General features: G+C 42.0%; 1 protein-coding gene and 3 non-coding genes across 4 annotated transcripts; all 4 read left to right on the forward strand.

The window, feature by feature from the left end:
* The first annotated feature begins 7,851 nt into the window (after nucleotides 1–7,851).
* On the forward strand, nucleotides 7,852–11,860 carry LOC118393989 (40S ribosomal protein S13-like). The gene is made up of 6 exons (XM_035787261.2): nucleotides 7,852–8,008; nucleotides 8,607–8,655; nucleotides 8,923–9,001; nucleotides 9,419–9,588; nucleotides 11,226–11,326; nucleotides 11,790–11,860. Exons 1-6 carry the CDS (start codon nucleotides 7,986–7,988, stop codon nucleotides 11,821–11,823), a joined length of 456 nt encoding a protein of 151 aa, XP_035643154.1. The 5' UTR covers nucleotides 7,852–7,985; the 3' UTR covers nucleotides 11,824–11,860.
* LOC118394326 (small nucleolar RNA SNORA68) lies at nucleotides 9,080–9,211 on the forward strand. Its single transcript, XR_004827743.1, has one exon. It is a non-coding gene; the product is annotated as a small nucleolar RNA SNORA68 (small nucleolar RNA).
* LOC118394333 (small nucleolar RNA SNORA73 family) lies at nucleotides 10,919–11,138 on the forward strand. The gene has a single exon (XR_004827751.1). It is a non-coding gene; the product is annotated as a small nucleolar RNA SNORA73 family (small nucleolar RNA).
* LOC118394331 (small nucleolar RNA SNORA19) lies at nucleotides 11,431–11,559 on the forward strand. The gene has a single exon (XR_004827749.1). It is a non-coding gene; the product is annotated as a small nucleolar RNA SNORA19 (small nucleolar RNA).
* Nucleotides 11,861–16,696: the final 4,836 nt, after the last annotated feature.

The following is a 16,696-nucleotide window of genomic DNA, read 5'->3' on the forward strand; positions in this document are numbered from 1 at the left end:
TCTCTTTCATACAAACGTTGCGAAATTACGAGGAGCGCCCACAATGTGTTTTGTGTGGAGAAGTGTTTATTAATGAGTCTCTCAAAACGAATAAATTAATAAAACGACACGTCCTGACCAAACATCCAGGCACTACATGACGGTAAACCCAGGGAGTTATTTAAGAACAGTGCAGAATGCTTCGGGAAACAGTGCTTCGAAAGTGGAAAAGTAAAATAACAAGGCACTGTCATTTTATAACAAGTAATGATGATAAGCAGAAATAAGTGAGTACTATCTCGCATAGTAGAAGATGTGAGTTTCTCTTTCAAACAATCCCCTGGGTTTGTAACGTTACACAGCTAATAGCTAACGTTAGCCAAAGCAAGCTAACTAGCTACTGATAGTGCAACCCTAAGAAACAGTACAGATGAAGATGAAAAATTCAAGCCTACTGTACATTTTACTGTAGAAATTATTGTTAAAAACAAGTCTAGGTCGGAACTGTTGCTATTACAAGTAATAATTGTTATTCTGATTTGGAATAAACTGATTGAAGCAAGATGCTTTTTGAGGCAAACAGTCACACTGTTCTGGTTTGTTCATCTGCAGTAGGAAGCAGTCTCATGCCTAACTGAGAAAGCAGTAGATATTCTGATCCAGCTTGGCACCACATACCTATGCAACTCATGGTTCTCAAGTACAGAAACAGTGTGAATGCTGAGCATGACCTCAGTTTTGCACTGTCAAAAACTGAGCCCAGAATAGACATGCTTGTTGAAAACTTCAACCTCTCATTAGGACTGTGTGTATGTATTAGTTTTCTGAGCTACATCTGTGTGTTGTGATCAATCAGTGTATTCCAGTTCAGAATAAAATATGTATTTTAACAGCAACATTTCCAACCTAGACTTTCTATCAACAATCATTTATACCTTAAGATGTACAGTAGGCCTGAATTTTAAAAATTATTTATTTATTTATTATTATACCTTTATTTCAAAACAAGAAACACAGACTGAGACCACGGTCTCTTTTACAGCTGGGCCCTGCGTATACATGTTTACAGCTGGGCCCTGCGTATACAGTTTAAGTACAATGATTAAGAAACTAAACAAGACAAACAAAACAATCACAGATAACACAAAAAATACAGCAGCAGATTACATTTACACACAGGATATTACCCTAACAGCACAAGAACTTGCATTACCCGAAACAGTTACAAGCAACACAAAAATAAAAATCCTCCAATAAATATTTAAAATGGGCGACAGGGGGACAAGAGTCTCAAGTTTAAGTTTAGTCTGCAGGCTATTCCATAGGCAAGGAGCGTAACAGGAAAAGGCAGCCATACCCAACTCTGTACTGTTACTTAGGGTTGCACGATCAAAAAGCCTGTGTGTGTTCTGTTATACAATGAAATGTCCCGATATTTACGTATAAGATGCATATTTTCCTAAGCTTGGGTCCCAGGCTGAAGAAGTTTAAGAAGTCCTGCTTTAATTTATTGTAAATATTTTATTAACTCTATTTTTTAAACTGCATTGTTGGTCAAGTGCTTGTAAGTAAGCATTTCACAGTAAGGTCTACACATGTTGTATCCGGCACATGTGATAAATACAATTTGATTTGACTTCAATGATTTTACTGAGTTGTAGTTCATATAAGGAAATGAGTCAATTGAAATAAATACATTTGCCCTTAACAAAAGGCTAAGCATGAGAGCAAGCATATTGATCTCATTTCATTTGCGATTTTCATGAATAGTTAACGTTGCGTTATGGTAATGGACTTGAGGCTGTAGTCATGATCCCGGATCCGGGTTGGCTCGACGCAAGAAGTTAATCTATGGATTTCACATGACTGGGCAGGGGCACAGCCATGGGTGGGCCTGGGAGGGCATAGGCCCAGCCACTTGGGAGCCAGGCCCAGCCACGTGGGATCCGGGCCCAGACAATCAGGTAAAGAAATTATTTTTATGGTAAAGAAATTAACATTCAATTCACTGGCAACAGCTCTGGTGGATATTTCTGCAGTCAGCATGCCAATTGCACACTGCCTAAAAACTTGCGATATGTGTGGCATTGTGTTGTGACAAAACTGCATCTTTTAGAGTGGCCTTTTATTGTCCAAAGTACAAGGTGATATGGCACACCTGTCAGGTCGATGGATTATCTTGTCAAAGGAGAAATGCTCACTAAAAGGGAAGTTTAACAAATGTGGACAACATTTTAGAGAAATACGTTTTTTGTGCATTTGGAAAATGTCTGTGATCCTTTTTTCAGCTAATGAAAAATGGGACCAACACTCTACATGTTGTTTTTATATATTTTTTCATTGTACATGGCTCTGGGCTATTTTATCCATAACCTATCATCGTTATGACAATAGAATGAGTCATTATAATTAGAATCATCCTATTTCTATGATTATTACATCATAATCATCATCATTATGAGGGCAGATGTTGTTACATGATGAATGATGGCATGTGCATTCTAGTGGATCAAGATTAGCCATCAGTCAACTTCAAATTCAAATATAGCTGCAAGCTTCTGGGGTTCAAGCTTTGGTCACATAGTGCCACCATCAGGACAAATTGGAAACATTGCCAAATTCAATTAATACCAGCGTTGTAATTTTGATTTGTGCAATTCTTTTCAGAGCAAGAGCAATAATAACTTTTTTTGCATGAATGATCAATGGATTGATCTATCTATAAATTGTCATGGATCAAAGTCCATCTCGTTCATCAATGGCCCCTTCTATAGAGGAGCTCACTGAAGAAATGTCTCGAGTGGTTCAGGTCAGTGAACTCACTGGGATCTCCATGAGCCAGATCATGGCATCCAGAACCTCCTTGGGAACGCCAGTGACTTCTGGTTCCCAACTCCTTGCATCCGTGACATCTTTGCATTCACCAATGCCACCTCTTCCTAAAGCTGCTTGGGGCTCCAAGGAACATGACTCTCATGAGATAAGCATTATTAGCCATTTGTCTTCACATTGTGTGGATAAGTCATGGCCTTTTGCAATCTACCCACGCTGTGAGGAACTGATCCAACAAGAAAGAATGCCTCCGCTGGAGAAGTATCCCTCTCCCACCGTGCCAAGGAAGAGATCAAAGAGCCAGGCAATGTCTTCCCTGTCGCTGAGGTCAGGGTGCTCTGAACAGACCCTGACCAGTATCCATGAGGAAGATGAGACTAAGGTGGTCCACCTGATCAGCCAGGCTGTGCCCGAGGGGACCCCAATGGAAATAATGGCTGAGGTGGGAAAAGTGGCAAGTAAAGACTCCTCCAATAAGAAGGCCTCCTTCTGGAGGAGACTGAGATGTCTTTGTTGCCTGGGGAAGAAGGAGGCTGCTACTACAAAGAAGACTAAGGTGGAGGTGCATGAGCAGGTAAAATGGTCATGCCGCACAATCAAAGTCACAAATGGTCAAATTTTTCTTAATTCTCTCTGCTAAAAAAATATCTTCTTCTGTTCCCTTTACAGGAGGATGCTGAGGTGACCCGGGATGCTGTTTTCCCTACTAAGATGTCCTTAAAATACTCAGGAAATTATTGAAGTCCTAAATCTGAATATTTTAATAAAATCTGAATATTTTAGATGTCAGCCTCTGTGTGACACCTGCTCCCGCTCTCCCTCTCTGGCGCCAGCTGTCACCATCATTACGTGCAGCCGTGCAATATTGGACTCACCTGGAATCCATTACTCTGTAGATTGCCCTTCTATCTATGTCTGTTCCTCCGTTGGTTCCCTGTATCAGCATTATTGTTGTTATGTTCCCCTGTCCAGATGCTGTTTTTGTTTTAATGTCCGTTTTACAGTAAATGTTCACTCTCTGTACTTGCTTCTCGTTTCCAGTGTCGATCCCTATAGAATGCTCACACCACTAAAGGAAGCATCAGGGAGTTTTTGTTATAGTTGGTGACGTCGGGTCTGGGTGCCATTGCCGATTGTACCGGGGGTGCCTCGGGTAGCTTGTCGGGCTTCCATGCCTTAGCTGGGTCGAGTGGTCTTCTTGCCTCGGTTGGCTCAGCCAGCGCCCACCCCACGTCATGCTTCAGCCGGCTCACCAGGCTCCCACGCCTGAGCCGGCTCGCCAGGCGCACACGCCTCAGCCGGCTCGCCAGGCGCCCACGCCCTGCCCAGCACCCGTGCCTCGACTGGCCCATCAGGCTTGCCGCCCAGGTGGAACGCCTAGGGGGGGTGTACTGTCACTCGAGGGCACCAGGCTGTCCTTCATTACGCAAACCTGTCACCATCATTACGCGCAGCTGTGCAATATTGGACTCCATTACTTTGTTGATTGCCATTCTATATCTGTCGGTTCCTCAGTTTGTTCCTGATAGAGGAATTCTAAATTCCTGTATGTTTTATTGCCAAAACCAATTCGCACTCATTTCTAATTCATTAATGAGTTGTAAGTTCATTAATTATGCATGAAGTAAATTGAGACCAGTCTTAAAAGCCAAAGGTAACAGCGTTTATTACAAGAGAGTACTAAACGCATACACATATTTCCACAGGTTATAAACTGAAAATGACATCATCAGTTTCCCACCCTCTCTCCGATTCTCACAAGAGCCCATTGTTTTTAGGTCTGGACTCTCCTTCTACTCCCCCCATAAAACTACATTCCAAACTGTCTAAAAGATATACTTTTCTCCACTAATGGAACACCACCCAAACATTTCTTATCTGTCTGAAAAGCTATAGCATCTTTCCCCCTTAAACTTCCCAAGAGGCACAGACAATTCATTCGTTCTGCTTACATTTTTAGTAACAGCTTAACCAAGAACTCTTACTTTTCATACCATAACATAATAGTATTAGAATAAATGGTTCTAATCAATAATGTATACATAATTAATCATTTCAACTATAATTTCCTCTATCAGTTCCCCGTGTCAGCATTATTGTTGTCATGTCGTTTTGTTCTCCCTGTCCAGACACTGTTCTTGTTTTGACGTCCGTTTTCCAGTAAATGTTCACGCCCTGTACCTGCTTCTCGTCTCCAGCATCTCTTTCACATGTATGATACGTTTAGGGGGATACCTAGTCAGTTGTACAACTGAATGCATGTAACCTAACCCCACAATCAGAGAGGTGCGGGGGGCTGCCTTAATCTAGACCCCTACAAATCAGCTGGGCTAGACAACCTGGACCCTCTCTTTCTAAAATGATCTGCCGTAATTGTTGCAACACCTATTACTAGTCTGTTCAACCTCTCTTTTGTATCGTCTGAGATCCCCATAGATTGGAAAGCTGCCGCGGTCATCCCCCTCTTCAAAGGTGGAGACACTCTAGACCCAAACTGTTACAGACCTATATCCATTCTACCCTGCCTTTCTAAGGTCTTTGAAAGCCAATTTAACAAACAGATCCCCGACCATTTTGAATCCCACGTACCTTCTCCACTTTGCAATCTGGTTTCCGAGCTGGTCATGGGTGCACCTCAGCCACGCTCAAGGTCCTAAACGATATCATAACCGCCATCGATAAAAGACAATATTGTGCAGCCGTATTCATCAACCTGGCCAAGGCTTTCGACTCTATCAATCACCACATTTGTATCGGCAGACTCAACAGCCTTGGTTTCTCAAATGACTGCCTCACCTGGTTTACCAACTACTTCTCATATAGAGTTCAGTGTGTCAAATCGGAGGGTCTGTTGTCCGGACCTCTGGCAGCCTCTATGGGGGTGCCTCAGGGTTACATTTTTGGGCCGACTCTTTTCTCTGTATACATCAATGATGTCGCTCTTGCTGTTGGTGATTCTCTGATCCACATCTATGCAGACGACACCATTCTCTATACTTCTGGCACTTCTTTGGACACTGTGTTAACTAACCTCCAGACGAGCTTCAATGCCATACTACACTCATTCCGTGGCCTCCTGCTCTTAAATGCTAGTAAAACTAAATGCATGCTCTTCAACCAATCACTGCCCGCATCCGCCCGCCCGACTAGCATCACTACTCTGGACGGTTCTGATTTATATGTGGACAACTATAAATACCTAGGTGTCTGGATAGACTGTAAACTCCTTCCAGACTCACATTAAGCATCTCCAATCCAAAGTTACATCTAGAATTAGCTTCCTATTACGCAACAAAGCATCCTTCGCTCATGCTGCCAAACATACCCTCATAAAACTGACTATCCTACCGATCCTTGACTTCGGCGATGTCGTTTATAAAATAGCCTCCTACACTCTACTCAGCAAATTGCATGCAGTCCATCACAGTGCCATCTGTTTTGTCAACAAAGCCCCATATACTACCCACCACTGTGACCTGTATGCTCTCAGTGGCTGGCCCTCGCTTCATGCTCATCGCCAAACCCACTGGCTCCAGGTCACCTATAAGTCTTTGCTAGGTTAACTATTAACTATTACAATGGTCTTCATTTTATAGGGACTACCGCTGGTGTAGTTTTATTTTGGGGGCGGGGGGGACAAACAAGATAGACAAATAAACTGAAAACTTGAGCGTGCATAACTATTCACCTCCCCAAAGAAGATACTTTGTAGAGCCACCTTTTGCAGCAATTACAGTTGCAAGTCTCATGGGGTATGTCTCTATGAGCTTGGCACATCTAGCCACTGGGATTTTTGCCCATTCTTCAATGCAAAACTGCTCCAGCACCTTCAAATTGGATGGGTTCCGCTGGTGTACAGCAATCTTTAAGTCATACCACAGATTCTCAATTGGATTGATGTCTGGGCTTTGACAAGGCCATTCCAAGACATTTAAATGTTTCCCCTTAAACCACTCGAGTGTTGCTATAGCAGTATGCGTAGAGTCTCAAATCTCTGGAAGATTTAAACAGGTTTCCCTCAAGAATATACCTGTATTTAGCGCCATCCATAATTTCTTCAATTCTGACTAGTTTCCCAGTCCCTACCGTTGAAAAACATCTCCACAGCATGATTCAGCCACCACCATGCTTCACTGTGGGGATAGTGTTCTCGGGGTGATGAGAGGTGTTTGGTTTGTGCCAGACATAGCATTTTCCTTGATGGCCAAAAATATCAATTTTAGTCTCATCTGAACAGAGTACCTTCTTCCATATGTTTGGGGAGTCTCCCACATGCCTTTTGGCGAACACCAAACGTGTTTCCTTATTTTTTTTCTGACCACTCTTCCATAAAGCCCAGCTCTGTGGAGTGTAGGACTTAAAATGGTCTTATGGACAGTTACTCCAATCTTCTCTGTGGAGCTTTGCAGCTCCTTTAGGCTTATCTTTGTTCTCTTTGTTGCCTCTTTGATTAATGCCCTCCTTGCCTGGTCCGTGAGTTTTGGTGGGTGGCCCTCTCTTGGCAGGTTTGTTGTGGTGCCATATTATTTAAAAATAATAATAATGGATTGAAATGCTCCGTGGGATGTTCAAAGTGTTGGATATTTTTTTAAAACTCAACCCTGATCTGTACTTCTCCACAACTTTGTCCCTGACCTGTTTGGAGAACTCCTTGGTCTTCATGGTGTGCTTGCTCAGTGGTGTTGCAGACTCCGGGACCTTTCAGAACAGGTGTATATATAGTGAGATCATGTGACACTTAGATTGCACACAGGTGAACTTTATTTAACTAATTATGTGACTTCTGAAGGTAAAGTTTTCACCAGATCTTATTTAGGGGCTTCATGGCAAAGGGGGTGACTACATCTGCACGCACCACTTTTAATTTTTTTATTTATTTTTTTACTTTACTCATTTGGAATATATTGTGTTGGTCCATTACATTCAATCCACATAAATATCAATTTAAATTACAGGTTGTAATGCAACAAAATAGGAGAAACACTAAGGGCAATTAATAATTTTCAAGGCACTGTATTTGAAAAGCAAACATGTCACATATACATACCATCACAGAATAAAAATAAAACACACACAATGTAGCTACCTTCAGCCTACGTCATTTCCGATTAAAAGCTCTACTTCCGAAAGGGCGCAGGGTTTTCTGCCTCTTTCTTTTCTTTTAGAACGCCATCATGGGTCGCATGCACGCTCCTGGGTAAGCATGCGTTTAATTCGGAAATAATTACCATATTGGCTTTTGTTCTCCGTAGCTGGAACGTTTTATTTGTTTTACAGTTTCTCATCAACCCCAACAGATGTTTTGTCTACACATTTGTTCAAATATTTAAACAATAATTATTGCTAGCTAGCTGGCTAACAACTAGCGTTCTACCGACACATTGCCATGATGGCCGCGCACGCAGGCCTACCAAGTTAGCAGATGGTTTACAGTCATTAGAATAATTATATAGGTGTTTAGTTATATATGCGGTGATATTGGAATGGAAACAAATAACCCGCTCGATGAAATCTTTGCCTTAAACCACATGACAATGTTTGCCCATTCTAATGCTAACGTTAACGTAATGTAGACTAGTTTAGCCATAGTTTCTACCCAAGACCAGCAAGGTAACTAGCTAGTTACACAGTACCGCACTAGCCAACTAGGTATCTAGTTAGTACTGTACTACCCAAATAAGTAGCTAGTTGAAATGCATTATTTCTAGTCCAAGCGTGGCTTTAGCAGCCCATGGCTGTTTGTCATCATAATGTAGTTACTGGAGCTACCGACTTACAGAGACTTTCTGTTTCAGTAAGGGCCTGTCCCAGTCTGCACTTCCCTACAGACGCAGTGTGCCCACCGTAAGCATCTGGTTGTTCATAACGTTCTAATGTCATGAAACTTTTGGATGGTTAACTGGCGTTTAGTTTGTATAATATGTTTATGAATCTGGCTAACCTGGTAATGTGACCACATGGTTTGCCAATATATCAACATTGAGGCAACTTTGACTGGCATGTCATATTGCAGTCTAGCTAAATATCGAACAAAGGATCGATACTGTGAATAAAAGTTTAAATTAACAAAGGGGAAATCGGTCTCTAAAACTCTGAAATGTTGTTCTACAGTGGCTGAAGGTTACATCTGATGATGTCAAAGAGCAGATCTTCAAGCTTGCCAAGAAGGGTCTTTCTCCCTCCCAAATCGGTAAGGACCTTGTTAATTTGTATACTGTCCAGCCCTTTCCATAAGTTTCTCTTCTCAGTTCATCTGGTGGCAATGATTTATGCACCCTAACCCAACGGCCATATCAAATGAATGGTATGATCTTGTCAGGTGTGCTAAAATCAATGCGTTCCTTGTCGCCTTTCTCTGAAGCTGCTGTGCCGTTGAAAGTGAATTCAAGGTTCAACATTATCAATCCAGATTTACCCAGTGTTGTCCTAGGCATATACTCACATTAAATCTTTCTCGCCATACTTTTTAGAACAAAAGTTCAACGCATTGTCTATTTTTCTACAATCAAACCATTTCTGGTTTGGTTGACCACACAAAGTACAAACCACAGAGGGGAAAATGCAAAGAGACTGAAGTTAGAAAAGGCTGATACTATTCTCTCCACAGGTGTGATCCTTAGGGACTCTCATGGTGTTGCCCAGGTGCGCTTTGTCACTGGAAACAAGATCCTGAGGATCCTCAAGTCTAAGGGCCTGGCCCCTGACCTGCCCGAGGATCTTTACCACCTCATCAAGAAGGCTGTTGCTATAAGGAAGCATCTGGAGAGGAACCGAAAGGTAACAGGGCCTTTAAATGTTTGTCTCGGGTTAACTTCCAGGGAGGGCGGAGACTGTTAACCTCTAGTGACACCCCAGCCCGTGAACGGGACCGTTGTCATCATCTGACACTAATTAGCATAACGTAACGGACATAAATATTCCTAGGAAATATACTGACACAGCTTAGCCTTTTGTTAATCACCATGTCATCTCAGATTTTCAAAATATGCTTTACAGCCAAAGCTAGACAAGCATTTGTGTAAGTTTATCGATAGCCTAGCATAGCATTTTGTCCAGCTAGCAGCAGGTAACTTGGTCACGGAAATCAGAAAAGCAATCAAATTAAATCGTTTACCTTTGATGAGCTTCAGATGTTTTCACTCACGAGACTCCCAGTTAGATAGCAAATGTTCCTTTTTCCCCAAATATTATTTTTGTAGGTGAAATAGCTCCGTTTGTTCTTCACGTTTGGCTGAGAAATCGCCCGGAAATTGCAGTCATGAAAACGGCGTAAAATATTCCAAATTATCTCCATAATATCGATAGAAACATGGCAAACGTAGTTTATAATGAATCCTCAAGGTGTTTTTCAAATATCTATTCGATAATATATTAACCGGGAATGGTGGCTTCTTAGTAGGAGAGAGAGAAACAATTTTTTTTTACCTTTATTTAACCAGGCAAGTCAGTTAAGAACATATTCTTATTTTCAATGACGGCCTGGGAACAGTGGGTTAACTGCCTGTTCAGGGGCAGAACGACAGATTTGTACCTTGTCAGCTCCGGGGTTTGAACTCGCAACCTTCCGGTTACTAGTCCAACACTCTAACCACTAGGCTACGCTGCCGCCCCAATGGCCGCATTTGTCCTTTACGCACCAAACACTATGAGACTTCAGCAGACCACTGACGCAATGTTGACGTTTTTCAAAATAACAGCTTGAAACTATGTATTGTGACACTACACACATTAGGGAAGCCATAGAAAAAGTAATCTGGCTGATAGCCCATTCACTGCTCTATAGGGACGCAGAGCATTCTAAATAAGTCCCTTCCTGTTTGGATTTTTCTCAGGCTTTCCCCTGCAACATCAGTTCTGTTATACTCACAGACAATATTTTTACAGTTTTGGAAACTTTAGTTTTCTATCCTAAGCTGTCAATTATATGCATATTCTAGCATCTTGTCCTGACAAAATATCCTGTTTACTACGGGAACGTTATTTTTCCAAAAATGAAAATACTGCCCCCAGTCACAAAAGGTTAATCCACCAGGATTCTCAAGCAAAACTAGTTGTTTGAAAATCCAACTAAATTACAGCCCCGATGTAAAAATGAATTGACTGATGCTCAATGTGGACATCCGGTAAGGTTGCTCTTGCATGGCTCTGTCCAAGTGGCTTATAGGAGCGTAGCACTGTACAGTGCCATGATGTACAGTCCCGTCCCACAACATTGACAGCAAGCCTCTTCCCAGCCTTTGGGCTGGTAGGGACGGCATCCTGCATATTCCTGTCTTCCCAGAGCCTCTGGGCCATGACTGGGGAGGCAAACCATGTAGTGCATAATTTAACTTGATTGTAATACCTGCCTTTGCCATTGACTGTCTTGATTTTTTGACTGGAAGGGCTTTTTAACTAAACTTTTTTTCTTGCAGGACAAGGATGCCAAGTTCCGTCTGATTCTCACTGAAAGTAGAATCCACAGATTGGCACGTTACTACAAGACGAAGAGAGTTCTTGCTCCCAACTGGAAGTAGTATGTATTAACTCTTCGCTGCTTTATTGGCCTTAGGGAGATTAAGCCAGCATGAAGGCATAGTACCTACTCTATTAATATTTTCAGTTTGTTAGTTCAGTAAATGGCACATTTCATTGTCCTGTTCTTCCCTTGTAAGAGCTGAGATATTTCTTATGTGCTAGATAAAACCTTGGAGGTAAATTAGCAGAATGGCTGTTCTGTGCCAACCTGCCAGTCCCCTTCATACATCTCCCTGACCCTGGTTCTATTTAATTGTTACCAACTGCCGGAGGCATTATTCTAACTGGTTTATTATCAGTCTCCCGCAGGCTGAAAATGTATACCAACAAATGTACACGTATTGACTTAAGACCTGATTATCAACCATACGACTACTTGTATTGTTAGTCAGAGTTGGTGATCAACTTTGGTTGATTACACAGCTTTCCTTTACTAATCACTTTTCCCCCTTAATTCACAGCGAATCCTCTACTGCTTCTGCTCTGGTGGCATAAGGAGTCTTTCTCACAAATAAATATCAATTTGGAAAGATCTTGTCTGCTGTGTTTTGTTTCAGTGGAGGGGGTCTAAAGGTTGGCCAAAGTACACATGATGGTACTTAATATAAAAAAATATAAATGCAACATTAAAGTGTTGGTCCCATGTTTCATGAGTTGAAATATTTTTTAAAATCCCAGAAATGTTCCATATGCATGAAATGTTTCTTTAAAGTTTGGTTTCATCCCTTTTAGTGAGCATTTCTGCTTTGCCATGATAATCTATCCACCTAACAGGTGTGGCCAATCAAGAAGCTGATGACGGCATGATCATTAAACGGGTGCTTCTTGCTCTGGGGGACAATGAAAGGCCACTATGTGCAGTTGTCACACAACAATGTCACATGTTGCAATTTGAGGGAGTGTAGAACTGGCATGCTTACTGCAGGGTTGTCCATCAAATCAAGGTTTATTTGTCACTTGTGCTGAATACTACAGATCTTACAGTGGAATGTTTACTTACAGGCTCTAACCAATAGTACAAAAAAGGTATTGGGTGAACAATGGGAAAGTAAAGGCTAAAAAGACAGTGAAATAAGAGTGGGGCTATATACAGTAGTGAGGCTACATACAGACAAGACACCAGTTAGGCTGATTGAGGTAGTAAGTAGATATGGGTAGCATCAAAGAGGGTGTGGCGGGACAATGCAGATAACCCGGTGAGCCAATGTGTGGAAGCACTGGTTGGTTGGGACAATTGAGGTAGTATGTACATGACTGTATAGTTAGTGACTATGCATATATGATAAACCGAGCAGCAATAGCGTAAAAGGGGTTGGGGCAGGGGCACACAATGCAAACAGTCCGGGTAGCCATTTGGTTACCTGTTCAGGAGTCTTATGGCTTGGGGGCTGTTGCCAGTGAATTTAATGTTAATATCTTTACCATAAGCTGCCTCCAATGTTTGAAAGAGTTTTGCAGTACAGTCAACTGGCCTCAATCTCAGGCCATGTGTGACCATGCCAGCCCAAGACCACATCTGGCTGCCTCACCAGCAGGATTGTTTTAGGAGTATTTCTGTCGGCAATAAAGCGCTTTTGAGGGGAAGAAACTAATTCTCATTGGCTAGGCTCCCAAATGGGTGGGCCCTATGCTATTCCCCTACCTGGTCATGTGATATCCATAGAGCCTACTCTGTTAGGTCTTTGAAATTGTAGCATTTGTATTTTTGTTCAGTGTATTTTGAAAATGCCTTCTTGCTAATGATTGCTAACCAATTGTATTGAATGTTTTTTTCAAAGTCATTTCTATTATACAAACACTTGTGTCCAAACGATCTTCAATGCCATACTACACTCATTCTGTGGCCTCCTTCTCTTAAATGCTAGTAAAACAAAATGCATGCTCTTCAATCACTGCCCGCACCCGCCCGCCCGACTAGCATCACTACTCTGGACGGTTCTGATTTATATGTGGACAACTATAAATACATAGGTGTCTGGATAGACTAAACTCTCCTTCCAGACTCACATTAAGCATCTCCAATCCAAAGTTGCATCTAGATTCGGCTTCCTATTTCGCAAACAAAGCTTCCTTCGCTCATGCTGCCAAACACCATAAAACTGACTGTCCTTCCGATCCTTGACTTCGGTGATATCATTTACAAAATAGCCTCCAATCTACTCAGCAAATTGGATGTAGTCTGTCACAGTGCCATCTGTTTTGTCACCAAAGCCCCATATACTACCCACCACTGTGACCTGTATGCTCTCGTTGGCTGGCTAAATATTCCTCGCCAAACCCACTGGCTCCAGGTCATCTATAAGTATTTGCTAGGTAAAGCCCCGCCTTATCTCAGCTCACTGATCACCATCGTAGCACACGCTCCAGCAGGTATATTTCACTGGTCATCCCCAAAGCCAACACCTAATTTGGCCGCCTTTCTTTCCAGTTCTCTGCTGCCAATGACTGGAAGGAATGGCAAAAATCATTGACATTGGGGACTTATATCTCCCTCTCTAACTTTAAGCATTAGCTGTCAGAGTAATTTACCGATCGCTGCAGCTGTACACAGCCCATCCAACCAACAACCTACCTCATGACCATTTTTGTTTTTCTGCTCTTTTGCACACCAGTATTTCTACTTGCACATCCTCATCCGTATATGTCACTCCAGTGTAAATTGCTAAATTGTAATTACTTCGCCACTATTGGCCTATTTATTGCCTTACCTCCTTACTTCATTTGCACACACTATACAGATTTTCTACGTTTGTTTATCCCATGTGTAACTGTTGTTTTTGTCACACTGCTTTGCTTTATCTTGGCCAGGTCGCAGTTGTAAATGACAACTTGTTCTCAACTGGCCTCCCTGGTTAAATAAAGGTGAAGTAAAAAATTACGTGTAGATTCATTGTTACCTTGTTAAATGTGTTTTTTTAAATAATTGGATGGAGAGGCTCTGGTTCCTAGGCAACCTGGTGTAGAAACTGCTGTGCTCTCCATGCTTCCTCCCAGCTCTGACTCGCAGCAGGGGGGAAAAAGGTGGAGACATGATATAACAGACTGGGCCTCCACATGCAATCAATGAAAACCCTTTGTTCTGTGGCATTTACAGGCTAAATTGCTGTATTGATGGCTTAATGATGGAAAAATACTTCTGTAGTGAAGTGATCAGTCGTAATGCACCATTTTACCACTAGAGAGCAGCATTTAGCTGTTAAATTACACTGAACCACAGTTATGCCCTTAAAGGCTAAACGCCTGAAGTTACTCCTTTTGGTGGTACATGTTTGTGAAGCAGTTGAATTCAGCAGACATATTTTTGCATGTGAAACTGGTACATTTATCATGGGATGGTGGTTCTGATATTAAGAAAAAGGGGCTGACACCACAGGCCACAAAGACTACTCTTAACTAGCAGTCTCGTAAACCCACAATCCTTAAGACTGACGGGAAGCTACATTCTGATTAATGGAGTCTAATCTCTCACCCAGCAGTCCTGCTCACTTGGCCCCTCTGGGGAGACCGAGTGCAGGACCTGGAAGCTGTACTTACTCTCCATCCAGATGGAACCATACACCTGCCAGAAGATGATTCACTTCAACATCACCTTCAACTTTAGATCTATGTCATGAGTTGCCCCACCTTAGCTATTATTTATATGATTAGTCTCTGCTTATGTGACTTCAAAATATATTAATCTTTAATTCATCATTAATCATTGGAAATATTTGATAGCCTCTGGTTTAGATGTCTTTACATTTTGGACATCAGTAATCAAAGAAAACATTATTGTCTAAGATCATATTACCAATATGGTTCCTAAAGTTTCTTGAAAGCAGGAGACTATAAATAGAAGCATTATTAAGGGGTGAGCTGTTCTGTGATCTTTTTTTTCTGGAGATTTAACATACATTACTTAGGCTAGCTTTATTCTGCTAAAAGAATAACAGGTAATGAAGGTGTCACACTTATTGATTTTATATCAGTATATCTTGGTGTATCACTATCTGTGTTGGACAGGGGCATGGTTTTAGTGCCTGAGGAGTGAAATGCCATCTTGGTGTGATATATCAGATTGCCTGTAAGATCTTTATTGCATTTGCTGCAGAGCCTCTTCAGCTAGCACTGATTCAGCCGGAGCTGCTGCCTCCTAGGAGAGGACGATAACATTGAGTCACCTTGCTGCATTGTGAGCCTCTGGCAGTGGAGAGGCGGGAATCAGCAGTAGCGCCTATACTGCAGAGCTGCGCAGGACTGTGCAATCACTACTGTGTGTGTGTGAAAGGGAGATAGAGAGAGAATAGTGGAGAAAGGTTGACTGGGGACTGCAGTGTTATGTCCCCCTCTGCCCCAGGGTTCATGGTTTGGAGAATTTTTCTCTTTCTGAGATGCATTTGGTAAATGCACACCACCCCAGTGTAGACGACTTAGTGCAGTGCAGCGACTGATCCCAGTTAAAATTGTCATGTTTTTCCCCCCTCAGACTGCTACTTGCAGAGTTATTCAGAGTTTGTGGTGTATCTCCAGGACTGAGTTGCTGCAGAGTGATTCAGTGGAATGAGAAAGGCAGCGTGTCAGGAGAGTTGTCCATAGACTCTATAACTGTGATCCCATGGGATCAGCGAGCTGTCAACCTCTCAGTGCTGGCCCTCTCCCTCAGCAGCCTTGCTCTGAATGCCTAATGCAGCTTTCATGTGCTGGAGGGATGTAGGAAACACAGAAATATCCAACTTGCTAACTGGTTGTAGTTATACACATGCCACATTCAACCACTTAGCAAGTCGGACATTTCATAGTTTCCTAGTTCCAAGATGAGAGTTCCTGTCACTCATCTGCAGCAAGAAGTTATTCTTTATGTTTCATTGACATTTACAAAAGTTATTTTCAAAAACTTATTTGTGTGTGTTATACTGATACAATAAAATAAACAATAGCATGATATTTGGCTCACCTAACTTCCCCTATTGTTTGCAGAGTCATCAAAGACAGATCCCCACGACCTCAATATACCAGCCTCCATAATTTTCTTGAACTTCTGGCTTAGTTTATTCTTTCTTTAATTTAATTTAAAATGTATTTAACTAGGCAAGTCAGTTAAGAACAAATTCTTATTTTCAATGATGGCCTGGCAAAAGGCCTCCTGCGGGGACGGGGGCTGAGATTAAAAATAAAAATATAGGACAAAACACACATCACAACAAGAGAGACACCACAACACTACATAAAGAGAGACCTAAGACAACAACATAGCATGGCAGCAACACCACATGACAACATGGTAGCAACACAACATGGCAGCAGCACAACATGGTAGAAGCACAAAACATGGTACAAACATTCATGGGCACAGACAACAGCACAAAGGCAAGAAGGTAGAGACAACAAT

Source organism: Oncorhynchus keta, chromosome 14 (genome assembly GCF_023373465.1).
Source record: "Oncorhynchus keta strain PuntledgeMale-10-30-2019 chromosome 14, Oket_V2, whole genome shotgun sequence".
In the NCBI taxonomy this organism is placed as follows: domain Eukaryota; kingdom Metazoa; phylum Chordata; class Actinopteri; order Salmoniformes; family Salmonidae; genus Oncorhynchus; species Oncorhynchus keta.

Coding starts and splice junctions, on each gene's coding strand:
- LOC118393989 (XM_035787261.2), top strand. CDS start 7,986: ATGGGTCGCATGCACGCTCCTGG. Junction 9,589..11,225: donor ATCTGGAGAGGAACCGAAAG/GTAACAGGGCCT, acceptor TTTTTCTTGCAG/GACAAGGATGCCAAGTTCCG. Junction 11,327..11,789: donor CTTGCTCCCAACTGGAAGTA/GTATGTATTAAC, acceptor CTTAATTCACAG/CGAATCCTCTACTGCTTCTG.